This window comes from Lactuca virosa, chromosome 7 (genome assembly GCF_052849685.1).
Source record: "Lactuca virosa cultivar CGN04683 chromosome 7, Lactuca_virosa_CGN04683_v6, whole genome shotgun sequence".
NCBI classification, from domain to species: Eukaryota; Viridiplantae; Streptophyta; class Magnoliopsida; order Asterales; family Asteraceae; genus Lactuca; species Lactuca virosa.
Genome location: NC_136432.1, coordinates 274,776,819 through 274,789,919, shown reverse-complemented (window position 1 = coordinate 274,789,919; position 13,101 = coordinate 274,776,819). Strand labels below are relative to the sequence as shown.

Genomic DNA, 13,101 nt, shown 5'->3' with positions numbered 1-13,101 from the left:
CGGTCATCTGTAGCTGGATGATTCAGTCGCTGAAAAATGCTCGAACAAATACTAAAGTAACAGTAATAACTTTGCATGAAAAATCTATGATGTGCTGAATAATTATACCAATATACCCAAACTGCAGTTTCGGAACTCTAGAAGTGGTCTTCAAAAGAAAAAAAGTCAACATGCTCAAGATACATGGTTCGTCAACCGTAGATCAAAAGCGACAAGTCATAAAAATCCCATAAAGCGAAGAATGTGAAACAACTTTGTTGATCAGGCGTCGTTGCGGTGCAAACATGGTGAAGAATAACGACTATTATACCTTTTACAACTTTTCTTTAATAAATACCCTTAAAAAGGAAATAAATGGTTAATTCAGTTAGCAAGAAGTCATAACGCTTACCTTTTTAAAAACACTTTAAACATAGGGAGAAATATACATTAAGTGATGTGTCTATCATACCAACATATTTTCAAGTACACAACTTTTTTTCAAGAATTTTAAACTTAAATAAAGTACTTGCAAAAAAATTACCAAATGAATTTAATTTTTAACTTAGTAAAATTATGTAGATAATAACAAAAAAACATTTCTTCGCACCACTTCATCTTCAATCCCCTGCATCTTATTACAAAAAAAAGAGAAAGAACAATTGTTAGATTTGGCAAGGGTAAAATTGTCATTTACTTGATGGATATGAAAAGCACGAATATTTACTTAAGGTGTTGCTTTTTTTTACGTAATGGATGAAAAAAAGTTCTCTCTTTTTATGGTTTTGCCCATCTAATGATAATTTATTTGGAAGGGTAAAATTATCATTTAACATTTCATCACTAAAAGGCATAGCATCAAGATTCAAGATTTTGCTTACTGCAAGCAAGGTGGGGACATAATGTTCATCTAGGATGCAATTGTGTTGATGTTGCTCTTTTTGCAATATAATAATAAGAAAGTAATATAAGAAATGGTAAATGTTATAAAGTAAAACAATAATGTGTAAGAAAAAAATAAAAAAAATAAAATAGTAATTGTTGTTCACTTACAAGGGACTTGTTTCCTTTGCTCAAGTCTAGAAGTGGTTGCCTCTGTTTTTTTTATTGAAAAAACGGACCAAGTTTAAATTAACATATAAGAAGGATATTTACGTATTTTACACAAAAAAATATCAAGGGCGAGAATCTCAAAGGTAACTTAATCTCTACATTGCAATGTTTGTTAAAGATTGGGAAAACAACCTGATCATATGCAACAACCTCTGCATGCCTTCTAACCAATGTAATCCACTGAAATCATGTAATTAATAAAAATTAACAACTTAAACAAATAATATAATGATTTAGACGAATAAACCTAAGAAATGTTAAAATTACGAAAATGATCTGGGATCGTTTATGCTATTTGTCTTAGGTATGTCAGGGGACATTTCTGGATAATAACGTTTTTCTGTGGCATCATCAATAAAGCTGAATAAAAATAAAAGAATACTCAACTTCAGTTGGCCAAAAAGTCAATGAAATCAAAAGATGCCCAAGTAAATACCTATCCACAAAGCTTCTTGGAGATGACATTATATATTTGTAAATATAACCGAAATTATATAGTGGGACACAACTGCAAAGAAAAGGGACTTAAGAGACCATAAGTGTTCTTCATCAAATATAAAAATAATCAGACTTTAACATTAAAAAAAGATGAAAGAAACCTGTCAGAGACGAGTATGAATATCTTATTATTAGTATCTTCAAGGGTTGCTTTGAACAATAGCGCCTCTGATTCAATCATGGTTGGTTTACCCCAACCCACCTGTAAAATACATTTTGAAATACAGATCATGTATTTGATTATTTGATAATGTTGACATGAAATTTTAACATAGATTTGATTAGTTACCTCAACACTGTTTTTCAACTATCGATTGTAGAAGAAGGCTGATCTGGTTACAGATTCATCAAACACAAAAGCATGCTTCGAGTGTATGTAAATGGTGAAATTTCAGGATCTGCATGCTATAAGTCCATCAACTTTAAATGTTCAATTATTTGTCTTGAAACATTTTTCTAATTAGGGGCATATAGATACATGAAGTTCACATGGTTTGTAGATGCAAAAAGTTAAGGTAAAAATCTATAGAAAGCAAATCCTACAACAATTATGCAACCTGATCTATTAATGTTAACAACCATAGGAGTAAAAATCTGAGGCTATTTAGTATCAAAAAGTTAGAACTGGTCAGAATCCACATAAATCCACAGTTAGAACTCTTAATCCACATAAAATCCACAGTTTACAATGACAAATGATGAGTCACTACAAATTTTCACATAAAGTCCAAATAGATTTAAATTCCTAGACACCTTTTTGTAAGGTCCTAGAAACGGATCTTAACTAGTGATCAAACAATCTAACAATCAAATAAGATAAGAATTGAGTAGAAGAAGAATGAACCAAAGCTTGCACACGTTTATAACAAAAAAACATCTAGTACAACTCTGAGAATGACCGTAAACTCAATGCATCATCAACAACCACAACAGACTCAGACACTCACTATATATAGGGGAAAAGTCTTGGCCGTAAACAGTTTTATGGCCATAAACCTGTTTACGGCCGTAAACTCTCTCTGGCCGTATGACTGGCTGGCACTGGATTTGAATCTGTCGCCAAATTCTTCTGCCAGTTTCTTCTTTAGATCAAAGTAACATGCAGTCAAAGTTCCCATGTGTGTTTGCATATCAGAAATTTGTTGTGATTTCATAGTTTTATCCGCTTCAAGATCTGCAACACAAATTTTAAGTTGGGCGTTTTCAGCTTCAAGATTAGACACACGGATATCAAGCTCAATATTCTTCTGATTAAGCACGCTGATCTCCTTTTGAAGTCTAAGAATGGTGGGATCATCTTCTCCTGAGTGGCCTTCCTCAATAGAAATTCCTTTAGCTCGGGAGGAAGGCTCTGAGATTTGTTCTTGGGACAGATGTAAAGCAAGTCTCTCAGAGACAACTTCATGATAAAGACTGGAAGGAGATGATTCTGGGGGAACAGAAGAACCACCAACCTCAAAAATAGTACTTGGACCTTCAAGTGATGGAGTAGGAGAAGTAGCAAAACAAGTAGTCATTGGTTGAGTCGGAAGGCCTTGAGATAGTTCTGGAACAAAGACACCCGGTCTTGGATCAAGTCTTTTCCTCTTCAATGGAGGCGAAGAGGTCTGAGTCATCAATGAATCACTTACTGTTGGCTTAGCAGTAGGAATGACATCCTCAAGGGGAGGAATCCCTTAATTTGTCTCCATAGGAGTTGAAGTGTCAGCCATTTGATTAGAAGAAGGAGGCGTAGTCTCAAGAATGTCTTCTGACTCCCTTATCTCCATTGCTGGATGAGCAACATCATGGATAGTGTTAAAGAAAGAGTTAAGATCCTCATTTGACAAGAAGTTTGCATTGCCTCCAAGATTCAAAGGAATATCATCCTTGCCAAAGCCCGAAAGATCCAAATCCTCAAAGGAATCATTTTCTTCATTCTCTGTCGTATCCTCTGATTGTCCCTTGTTGAAATCACTCTTAACATTTACAGAGCGTAAATCATCCTCTTCAGCTACCATCGCAACAGGAGTAGCTTCAACATCTTCGTGATCGGAAGCCGAAATAACATCGTCTTCAGAAAAAATATCATCTTCAGAGGTCACACGGTCAGATGAAACATGAGACTCAGATGCCTCACAAGAATCAGCAAACAAGCCAAACTTCACCAAGGGAAACTTTCCTTGAAAAGTAATTTTTCCCTTTCTGTTTTGCTTCATTAACCCGACGGTGTTCGGCCCAAGAGACTTCATGTCAAGGACTTCTCCATCTTTAGCCATATCGGGAAATTGTTCATCAATGAACACTTGAATGAACCTAGGGTACAACAAGAACTTGTCCCTAGTTTTTCCTTTGATGTTTGAAATCAGTTCTTCGAGAATAAACTTTGAGAAGTTGTAATTCAGTCCCGCAACCAGAGCGATGATGGCACCAGTGCTTCTTAGAGAAATCTCATTTGCGCCAGACTTTCTTCCGGAAATGCAGCTCACGAAGACATGAGCTAAGAATCTCCAGAACGGTGGCAGCAACTTCTTTATAGTTGGAGGGAAAACACCTTCATATCCCATTTTGACAAGAAATTCTTCAACTTGGTAAATCTCGATCTCAGTGGAGAAGGTTGATTGGTCGTCAATTTTGAGCGTACTTCTGATGAACTGTTCAGTGATGATGATTTTGCAGTTTTTGACTGAAGCCTCAACAGAAACAACTCCATCACTTCCTTTCTTCACCTTTGCTGACCTCCAGAATTCCTTGATCAAGCCTTGATAGATGTCTGGATTAACGATCAGAGCAGTAGACAAGCAACACTCTCGCAGTCCATGCATCATTGACTTGAATTCTCCGTGAGCAGCCGGAGGATCAGCCAAGAGGATAGCCAGGTTGTGATTGTCAGCAAACTTGAGCTCTGCCATTTCAATCTGCACTAAAATAAGCCAAATGAGAAAACAATGTATTTAAACATTTAAAATTGATGTTTTACTCATGTTTGCAATTCAAATTGGCTTTTAAGTGAAACAAACGAAGAAAAATCAATTTTATTGACCAAAAGGGACTTCACGGCCGTAAACAGCCTGGTTGTAAACGGTCTGGCTGTAAACACCGACAGTTGATTTTTCATCGATTAAACCTTGAAAACTTGTCGATTTGATGCGAAACATATTCCTGGTCGGAATCAACATACCCGAAAAGAGAAATTAATGGGCCGCAATCCACAATGATAAAGTCCAATACCCGAAAACCTTTATAAAAATAAAACATTTTGAGGACAAAAATAGAATAAAATAAAAGTATAATAAAATGAAACTAATTTCTAAAACTAAACAAAAAAAATTCAAAAATTTTATCAAAAAAAAAATAAAAAAATAAAAATAAATAAAATTGAAATTCACTCAAAAATTTAAAAAAATCTAACATTAAAAATACTTTTGACACACTGGGATCAATGTTATTAGACAGCCTTACTCCGCTTATCGGTAATTCTACCTTCATGTCTATGTCTGCTCGATCGCCGGTTTTGTGGTCCACTTAAACACGAAAGATTGTGACAAATTTAGGATATACTATAAGTGACAAGACCTTAGATCCTATGAACTTAGATAATTTTCCTAAAAGACCATTCAGCTGACGACGACCAAGAATATTGATGTCCACCTAAATTGAGCAGTGAGATCTACAGACAACCTATAAGTGTTCAATTTTAATTGTATTAGAACGTGTTTCCCGCTTCCTAATATACCCCAATAATCAAGGACTTCCATAATACTCCTTACTTCAGATGAGCAGACAATTATTAAGGAAGAAGTCAGATTTAGAATGCATATGTTGTACACTCAGGTCGGATCTCTTCCAATGACGCAGAGAGTGAAACATATGACTAACTAGAGTTTAGAGGGATTGAGAAGTAGACTGGATTGAAAGATGATCCATTGTGTCTTGTCAAATCATCTTTCAATCACGTTTTCAGTCAAAGAAGCTCAGTTTTATCATTGTTCGAGACTGGATTTGGTGTTTTCGTGGCAAAAGGGGATCAGATCTGAAATAACTTCGTGGTAAACAGGCAATCTTCATTGACCGTAAACAGGCAATCTTCATTGACCGTAAACAAGCAATCTCCCTTAACCGTAAACTCTCCTAGACCGTAAACTCTCCTCAACCGTAAACTCTCCTTAACCGTAAACTCAACCGTTCACCGTAAACGTTGACCGCAAACTATTTTTTTTGGCATTTTAGTTTATTTTTCAAGTCATCTTCAATTCAAAAAAATTAATTAAAAAAAATGGATTCTCAAGGTCAAGTACTTCATCATCAATTGGATTCCATCATGGGAATAACCACTCGCATTCCCCGATTGTTATCTGCAGAAGGGTTCCCAGAATGGAAATACATAATCGAGAAATACATCAAAGTGAAAGATTTCAAGGTTTGGAGAAGCATTCTCAAAGGACCAGTCAGAATCACTACGAATCTTCCAACTGGACAAGTAATTGACAAGTTATACGCTGAGTACACTGATGAGGATTTAGAAAAGGTTGAAGGACAAGAAACGGTACTGGCTACTTTGACTATGGATTTATCACCCGATATTGCTCAAGGCTTCAGAGAATATACTTCAGCCAAAGCACTGTAGGAAGCTTTGATTGAGGTCAACGAGGGAAATAAAGATATGAAGGAAAGACGTCAGGATATGTTAAGACAAAAATTCAACATGTTCAATTATATCCTTGGAGAAACCCTGGAAGCTCAGTTGCAGCGATTTACTGCTCTCACTACTGAGATGAGCACTGCTGGGATTTACTTGACTAAGTCTGAGATAAACAAAAAGTTGTTGAATTCACTTCCGAAGTCGTGGGATATGAATGTAGCTGTTATCAAGAAGACAAAAGATCTCAATCGTCCTAGTCTTGCTGAAACGATGGCAATCATCAAAGCCTGTGATCTTGATGACAAGCAACGAGAGATTAATCATGTGAATTCCTACTCGACTACAAATCTTGGGATTTCATTGAACAACGCCTTTTCATCCTTTACCTCCTCTCCAATTCAAGCTTTTGCTGTTCAACAACCTCAGAATCAAACCTTTATTACTCCATCCGTTGCACCCTTTGTTGCCTCAGCATCTGTTTCTCATCCACAAAGTCAAACTTTCGTTGTCCCTCAAGCTGTTTCCTCCTCAAATGGACCAGTTATGGTTCCTGCTCCCCATTCCAAAGAAAACGATGAAAATTTAGCTCTTGCCACTGGACTTGTAAATTGCTACAATGCTTTTGTAGCTAGAGAGCTTCCACCTCAACTCTCATTTGCTGACCTGGATCAAATTCATCCAGAGGATCTGGAAGAAATGAACATTACTTGGAAGATAGCTATGGCAGTGTTCAAGGCAAAGCGGTTTGCTAAGAAGACAGGAAAGAATAATTGGGGAATGAATGCAGATAAGAAAGTAGGGTTTAAGAAGGGAAAGTTGTGTTGCTACAACTGTCACGAGCCGGGTCATTTTGCTCGTGAGTGTCCCAAACCAGACAGAAGAGTAAGTAGTGATCGAACAATGGTTCCAGTGGGAAATGGTTACTTTGCTGACCTGGCTCGTCACAGTACGAGCAAAATGACCCGGCTCGTGACAGTTGTAGCAACGCAACTTTCCCTTCTTAAACCCTACTTTCTTATCCGCATTCATTCCCCAATTATTCTTTCCTGTCTTCTTAGCAAATTGCTTTGCCCTGAACACTGCCATAGCTATCTTCCAAGTAATGTCCATTTCTTCCAGATCCTCTGGATGAATTTGATCTAGGTCAGCAAATAAGAGTTGAGGTGGAAGCTCTCCAGCTACAAAAGCATTGTAGCAATTTACAAGTCCAGTGGCAAGAGCTAAATTTTCATCGTTTTCTTTGGAATGGGGAGCAGGAACCATAACTGGTGCATTTGAGGAGGAAACAGCTTGAGGGACAACGAAAGACTGACTTTGTGGATGAGAAACTGATGCTGAGGCAACAAAGGGTGCAACGGATGGAGTAATAAAGGTTTGATTTTGAGGTTGTTGAACAACAAAATCTTGACTTGGAGAGGAGGTAAAGGATGAAAAGGCGTTGTTCGAAGAAATCCCAAGATTTGCAGTCGAGTAGGAATTCACATGATTAATCTCTCGTTGCTTGTCATCAAGATCACAGGATTTGATGATTGCCATTGTTTCAGCAAGACTAAGACGATTGAGATCTTTTGTCTTCTTGATAACAGCTACATTCATATCGCACGACTTCGGAAGTGAATTCAGCAACTTTTTGTTTATCTCAGACTTAGTCAAGTAAATCCCAACTGTGCTCATCTCAGTAGTGAGAGCAGTAAATCGCTGCAACTGAGCTTCCTGGGTTTCTCCAACGATATAATTAAACATGTTGAATTTTTGTCTTAACATATCCTGACGGCTTTCCTTCATATCTTCATTTCCCTCGTAGATCTCAATCAAAGTTTCCCACAGTGCTTTGGCTGAAGTATATTCTCTGAAGCCTTGAGCAATATCGGGTGATAAAGCCATAGTCAAAGTAGCCAATGCTCTTTCTTGTTCTTCAACCTTTTCGAAATCCTCATCAGTGTAATCAGCGTATAACTTGTCAATTACTTGTCCAGTTGGAAGATTTGTGGTGATTCTGACTGGCCCTTTGAGAATGCTTCTCCAAACCTTGAAATCTTTCATTTTGATGTATTTCTCGATTTTGTATTTTCATTATGGGAACCCTTCTGCAGATAACAATCGGGGAATGCGAGTGGTTGTTCCCATGATGGAATCCAATTGATGATGAAGTACTTGACCTTGAGAATCCATTTTTTTAATTAATTTTTGTTAATTGAAGATGACTTGAAAAATAAACTAAAATGCCAAAAAAATAGTTTGCAGTCAACGTTTACGGTCAACGGTTGAGTTTACGGTTAAGGAGAGTTTACGGTTGAGGAGAGTGTACGATCTAGGAGAGTTTACGATTAAGGGAGATTGCCTGTTTATGGTCAATGAAGATTGCCTGTTTACGGTCAATGAAGATTGCCTGTTTACGGTCGTGAATGGGAGTTTAGGGCCGTAAACACTTGACCGTAAATGCCCAGAACTTGATCAAAACAAGAAGTTATTTCAGATTTGATCCCCTTTTGCCACGAAAACACCAAATCCAGTCTCGAACAATGATAAAACTGAGCTTCTTTGACCGAAAACGTGATTGAAAGATGATTTGACACTGGACTTGCTCTGATACCAATTGTAAGGTCCTAGAAACGGATCTTAACCAGTGATCAAGCAATCTAACAATCAAATAAGATAAGAATTGAGTAGAAGAAGAATGAACCAAAGCTTGCACACGTTTATAACAAAAAAACGTCTAGTACAACTCTGTGAATGACCGTAAACTCAATGGATCATCAACAACCACAAACAGACTCATACATCTCACTATATATAGGGGAAAAGTCTTGGCCGTAAACAGGTTTACGACCGTAAACCTGTTTACGGCCGTAAACTCTCTCTGTCCGTAAACTCACCAATAACACATCAATTACATTCAAAAGACTCAATAAGACCTATACATTAAGTAGCCTAGCCCAAACCATTTAATGGACCCTTCACTTTTTCATAAAAGTCATTATAAAAACTTATATTAGAAAACTTTAACCCATAATAACAATGTACTTATGCTTTTTACCGATACTGGATGTTTTCACTTTGCATATATCACTTTATTAAAAAGTTTGATTACTATTGGTAAAAAATTTCAAGATAGAATGAAAAAGTAAGTTGTTATAATACACAAACATATGTAACTTTAAGGCGCATTATGGTCATATTGGGGTTAAAAAGAGTATACTACACTTTCTTTTAATAAACCATGAGTTTAAATTCAATAAAATACGAAATGATTGTTTTGGTTCTTATTATGCCTTATAGCACTTTAATATAAGTTGGAGCAGGAAGTTGAGGATTTGATATTTTGGTTATATTTCATAAAAAAGATTGGTTAATTAGTTTATCAAAGATAGAAGATTTAATAAAAGGAATGACTATTTTGGACACTTTTGGGGAAAGTAAGCTGAAAAAAGAAAGAAGATGTTTTAGGCCGAGAAACTTCATAAGCAATTAACATTATTGGTTTCCTAAAAGCATCGGGTTGTTATAAGGGTAGTTGTATGAAGGGTATATATCTGTCATATTTTAGGAACAAAATATAGTAGCTATTTTTTTGGTTTTCTTCCTTTGTACTATCAAAATTGACGGCATGCATTGGTTTTCTTCCTCCGTACCATTAAAAATTGACATCGTATGTTGTAAGAAAAGACTATCGTGCCCCCTATATCACTAACAACTACATGTTGATAGATGAGAGTACATTTGGTGGGAGAAGTGTGTGTGATGGATTCTTTTGCACATCTGAAAATATGTCGACTTGTTTGCCTCTTAATACAAAAACATACCTGAATTTCATTACTGAAGGATTTTTGAGAGGTTATTATGTAAGTTCAATATGAACCTTCAACCTTTTCTTCTAAACCAGAGAGCATGACTGAAATCTCTTATGAGTTCTGGTGACATTTATGGTGATTAAGCTCAACTGAAAGTGACTTCAGTTCTCCATGAAGGCTAGATTTTATATCTTCTTTCCATTTGCTCTGGTTATGGTAATTCAATTGAGTTAGAAAATATGACTCAAGATATAAGGTATTCTCACAAGTATGTGCAAAATCATCTATAAAGAGTTGTCAATTGTTTGCAAGGAATTGTCATGTGCAATCAATTTTCTGAATGTAAACAAAATAGGGAGACAGATGTCAGATATTATTTATGATTATAGTACAAGAATTTGAATACACATTTTCTTTCAAACATGACTTTTCTTTTTATGAGATATATCTACTTACTATTCATGGTTAATTCTTTTGATCCTTTATTGACATTTATTTCATCCGCCTGAAGATATTCCAACATCAACCCAAACCTGTTTAGTGAACTGTCTATTGTTTCTGTCATGTGTTCAAGTTCATCACTCATCTGACCTGCCCATTCATTTCAAAGCATCAAGAAAACCATAAAGCTAAAAGCAAAGTGTACACTTCAATAAAACTTACATATTTGCTCTAAAATAGAACCCCATTTACAGATTAGACCCGTGGAAAATCTTGATAATGGAATTTGAGTTTCTTATGGGTTTGATTAACTAGGGGTAGGCATGAAAATCTTTACATATAAGTCTCTCTTTTCTGAGAACCAACCAGCTACAAAGATTTTTAGATGCAGCAAAATAAGGAAACATTCATAAAAAAAAAGTGAAAGTAGGTTAAGTAATACTTTAAGAACATAAATATTTGATTGCATACTGATTCCACTTTACCAAAGGGTTCTTCTCTTCAAACAGACACACAATAACATCAGAATCAAAAATCCATTTGTCAAAACTACACCAGAAAACAAACAATGGTAAGTACATTGCTATTTTAGATATTTTCCCATCAAATCTTTTTATTTCTTAGACATACATCGATGTTGACCAATAGGAAACTATGGAAACTACCAATCTATAAAGTTGTTAATACTTTCTTTTCTCAAATTCAATGTTTTATATGATATAAACATTAGTTTACATAAAACTAAATATAAAGTTTTAGGGTCTATGAGGGGTATTTCACTTAGGCATTGCATCAAACACTTTGTATGCATTATAAAATACATCAACGCCCACATCCTCATTAACTATTACCATATAGAAGCCATCCAATTAAATGAAAAACTAATCTAAATAAACATTGAATAGGGCAAAAAGGAAATAATAACGTAAAAGAAGGAGATTATTCATACCTTTGAGGTGAGTGGTGGTCTTTGATTCCAAACCAGATAGATAGATAGAAATCGGGTGCCTCTGTGTGGTGAAAATGCAGTCTAGGAAGTAAATGAGTGTGTGTGTGTAAGAGAGAGAGAGAGAGAGAGAGAGAGAGAGAGAGAGAGAGAGAGAAGCGCATATATGTGATCAAATAGAGTTTTACGTGATAATCTTGAGGCGTTTGATAGTGGTGAAAGTCATGGTGACGGGTTGAAGTGCTGGCTAAACTCGATTATTTCCACACTTGCACAATCGGAGTCAGCTTTTTCGTTTGTCCACATCTGATGCACATCTGGGATTGTCCTTCATGGTGAAACCTTCGGTAACTTGGAGACTTTCATATGATCTATCTTGTTCTATGTAAAAGCTTCATACTTCTGCATGAATATGGTTAGAAACCATAAATTCAACTACAAATAAGAACTTAAATTGACAGATGCAGTTAAAACGATTCAAGAAACAAAATTACCTTGTCTTGCTGTTCTTCTAGGTTATGCGATTTAGGCTCCATAATCTATATTTATGGCACAGGTGAACCCCCAATTTAGTAAATATCACATCAAGAGATGGGAATCAGTGTTAGGGCCAATAAAGTGACAACGTGGTTGTGCAATTCATGAATAATCAGGAGCATTGCTTCTACGATTATTGTCTTACTGGATCGAGGAGAACCCATTAACCAACATGTGGTGGGTTGTATAGTTTGAGAAACCGATCAATGAACGTTAGAAGAACTCCCATGAGAAACCGATTGAACGGTTGTGGAATGATACAACCGACTGTGAACGTGGGGAAGAAGATGAAGGAAACGTGCGGAGGAGATAAAAATGGTTGGGAACCTCAGAGTAACCGTAAATGTTGAGTTATTACGGCTGTGATCGAAAGTTGGGGGAGTTTGAACGGGTGTGATGAAGAAGACGGTTTTTAGATTCACTGTCGTCAATAAATGGGTAATTTTTCAAGTTCAGTCCCCATAGTCTATACAGCTTGGCAGATTTAACCTTTGATCCTAATTTCTTTCAATTTCTTGGGGTTTTACCACATTTACCATTTCTTCCCAAAATATTTTTATTTTTTTTATCTTTTTCTTGGTCTAATTCTTTCCAAACCCTTCTAATATTTTTTTTCTTATGCTTTTCTTTTTGTCTAAACCTCAAAATCCCGAAAATCCAAAAAGAATTTATTTCATTTGTTCAAATCTAGTGGGTTTTGAAGATCCATATTAGCGAACTTGATCTTTGTGATAGAGTAGGTTGCTAGAGATGAACTTGCTCTTTGTGACATAGTAGGTTAATAGAGAACTTGCTCTTTGTGATAGAGTAGGTTGTTGGTGATTCTTCTTAACTTTCCGATTCTCTCTATGGTATTTGTTGAAGAGTCAAGGGGGAGTTTGTATTTGGAAGATGATATTTGATTCTCTCTCTTTGAAGACCCCTTGTTCTTATTAGTCTCACAATTTAGGGGGGGGGGGGGGTAATGCCAAAAAGATTGGAAATCGTGATCTTCATCAGTTTAGACATCTAGGGGGAGATTGTTGAGTATTTGAGATATTGAAACTGATTTGGCATTTCTGTTAATGATCGAAGGATTTTTTAGGTTTTGTCTTTTTGGTAAATGTTTTATTTTCCCTATGTATAGTCATTAGCTTAGCTTATTAGGTAAGCATTTTCCTCATAAAGTTCTTTGT

General features: G+C 36.0%; 1 protein-coding gene across 12 annotated transcripts; it reads right to left on the bottom strand.

The window, feature by feature from the left end:
- Positions 1 to 2,429: 2,429 nt before the first annotated feature.
- LOC145124183 (uncharacterized) lies at positions 2,430 to 12,314 on the bottom strand. Of its 12 annotated transcripts, none has more exons than XM_079059430.1 (7): positions 11,884 to 12,314; positions 11,393 to 11,791; positions 10,915 to 10,992; positions 10,666 to 10,812; positions 10,459 to 10,593; positions 10,015 to 10,209; positions 2,430 to 4,487 (listed from the first exon to the last, which is right to left on the bottom strand). In XM_079059430.1, the coding sequence occupies exon 7, from the start codon at positions 4,479 to 4,481 to the stop codon at positions 3,267 to 3,269; it is 1,215 nt and encodes a 404-aa protein (XP_078915556.1). In that variant the 5' UTR covers positions 4,482 to 4,487; positions 10,015 to 10,209; positions 10,459 to 10,593; positions 10,666 to 10,812; positions 10,915 to 10,992; positions 11,393 to 11,791; positions 11,884 to 12,314; the 3' UTR covers positions 2,430 to 3,266. The 12 variants fall into 12 exon arrangements, 11 of the variants coding, with proteins under 11 accessions (XP_078915556.1, XP_078915555.1, XP_078915562.1 ...); XM_079059429.1 differs by having other exon boundaries at positions 10,929 to 10,992; XM_079059436.1 differs by having other exon boundaries at positions 10,666 to 10,992; positions 11,393 to 11,473; positions 11,578 to 11,791.
- Between the last annotated feature and the right edge of the window lie 787 nt (positions 12,315 to 13,101).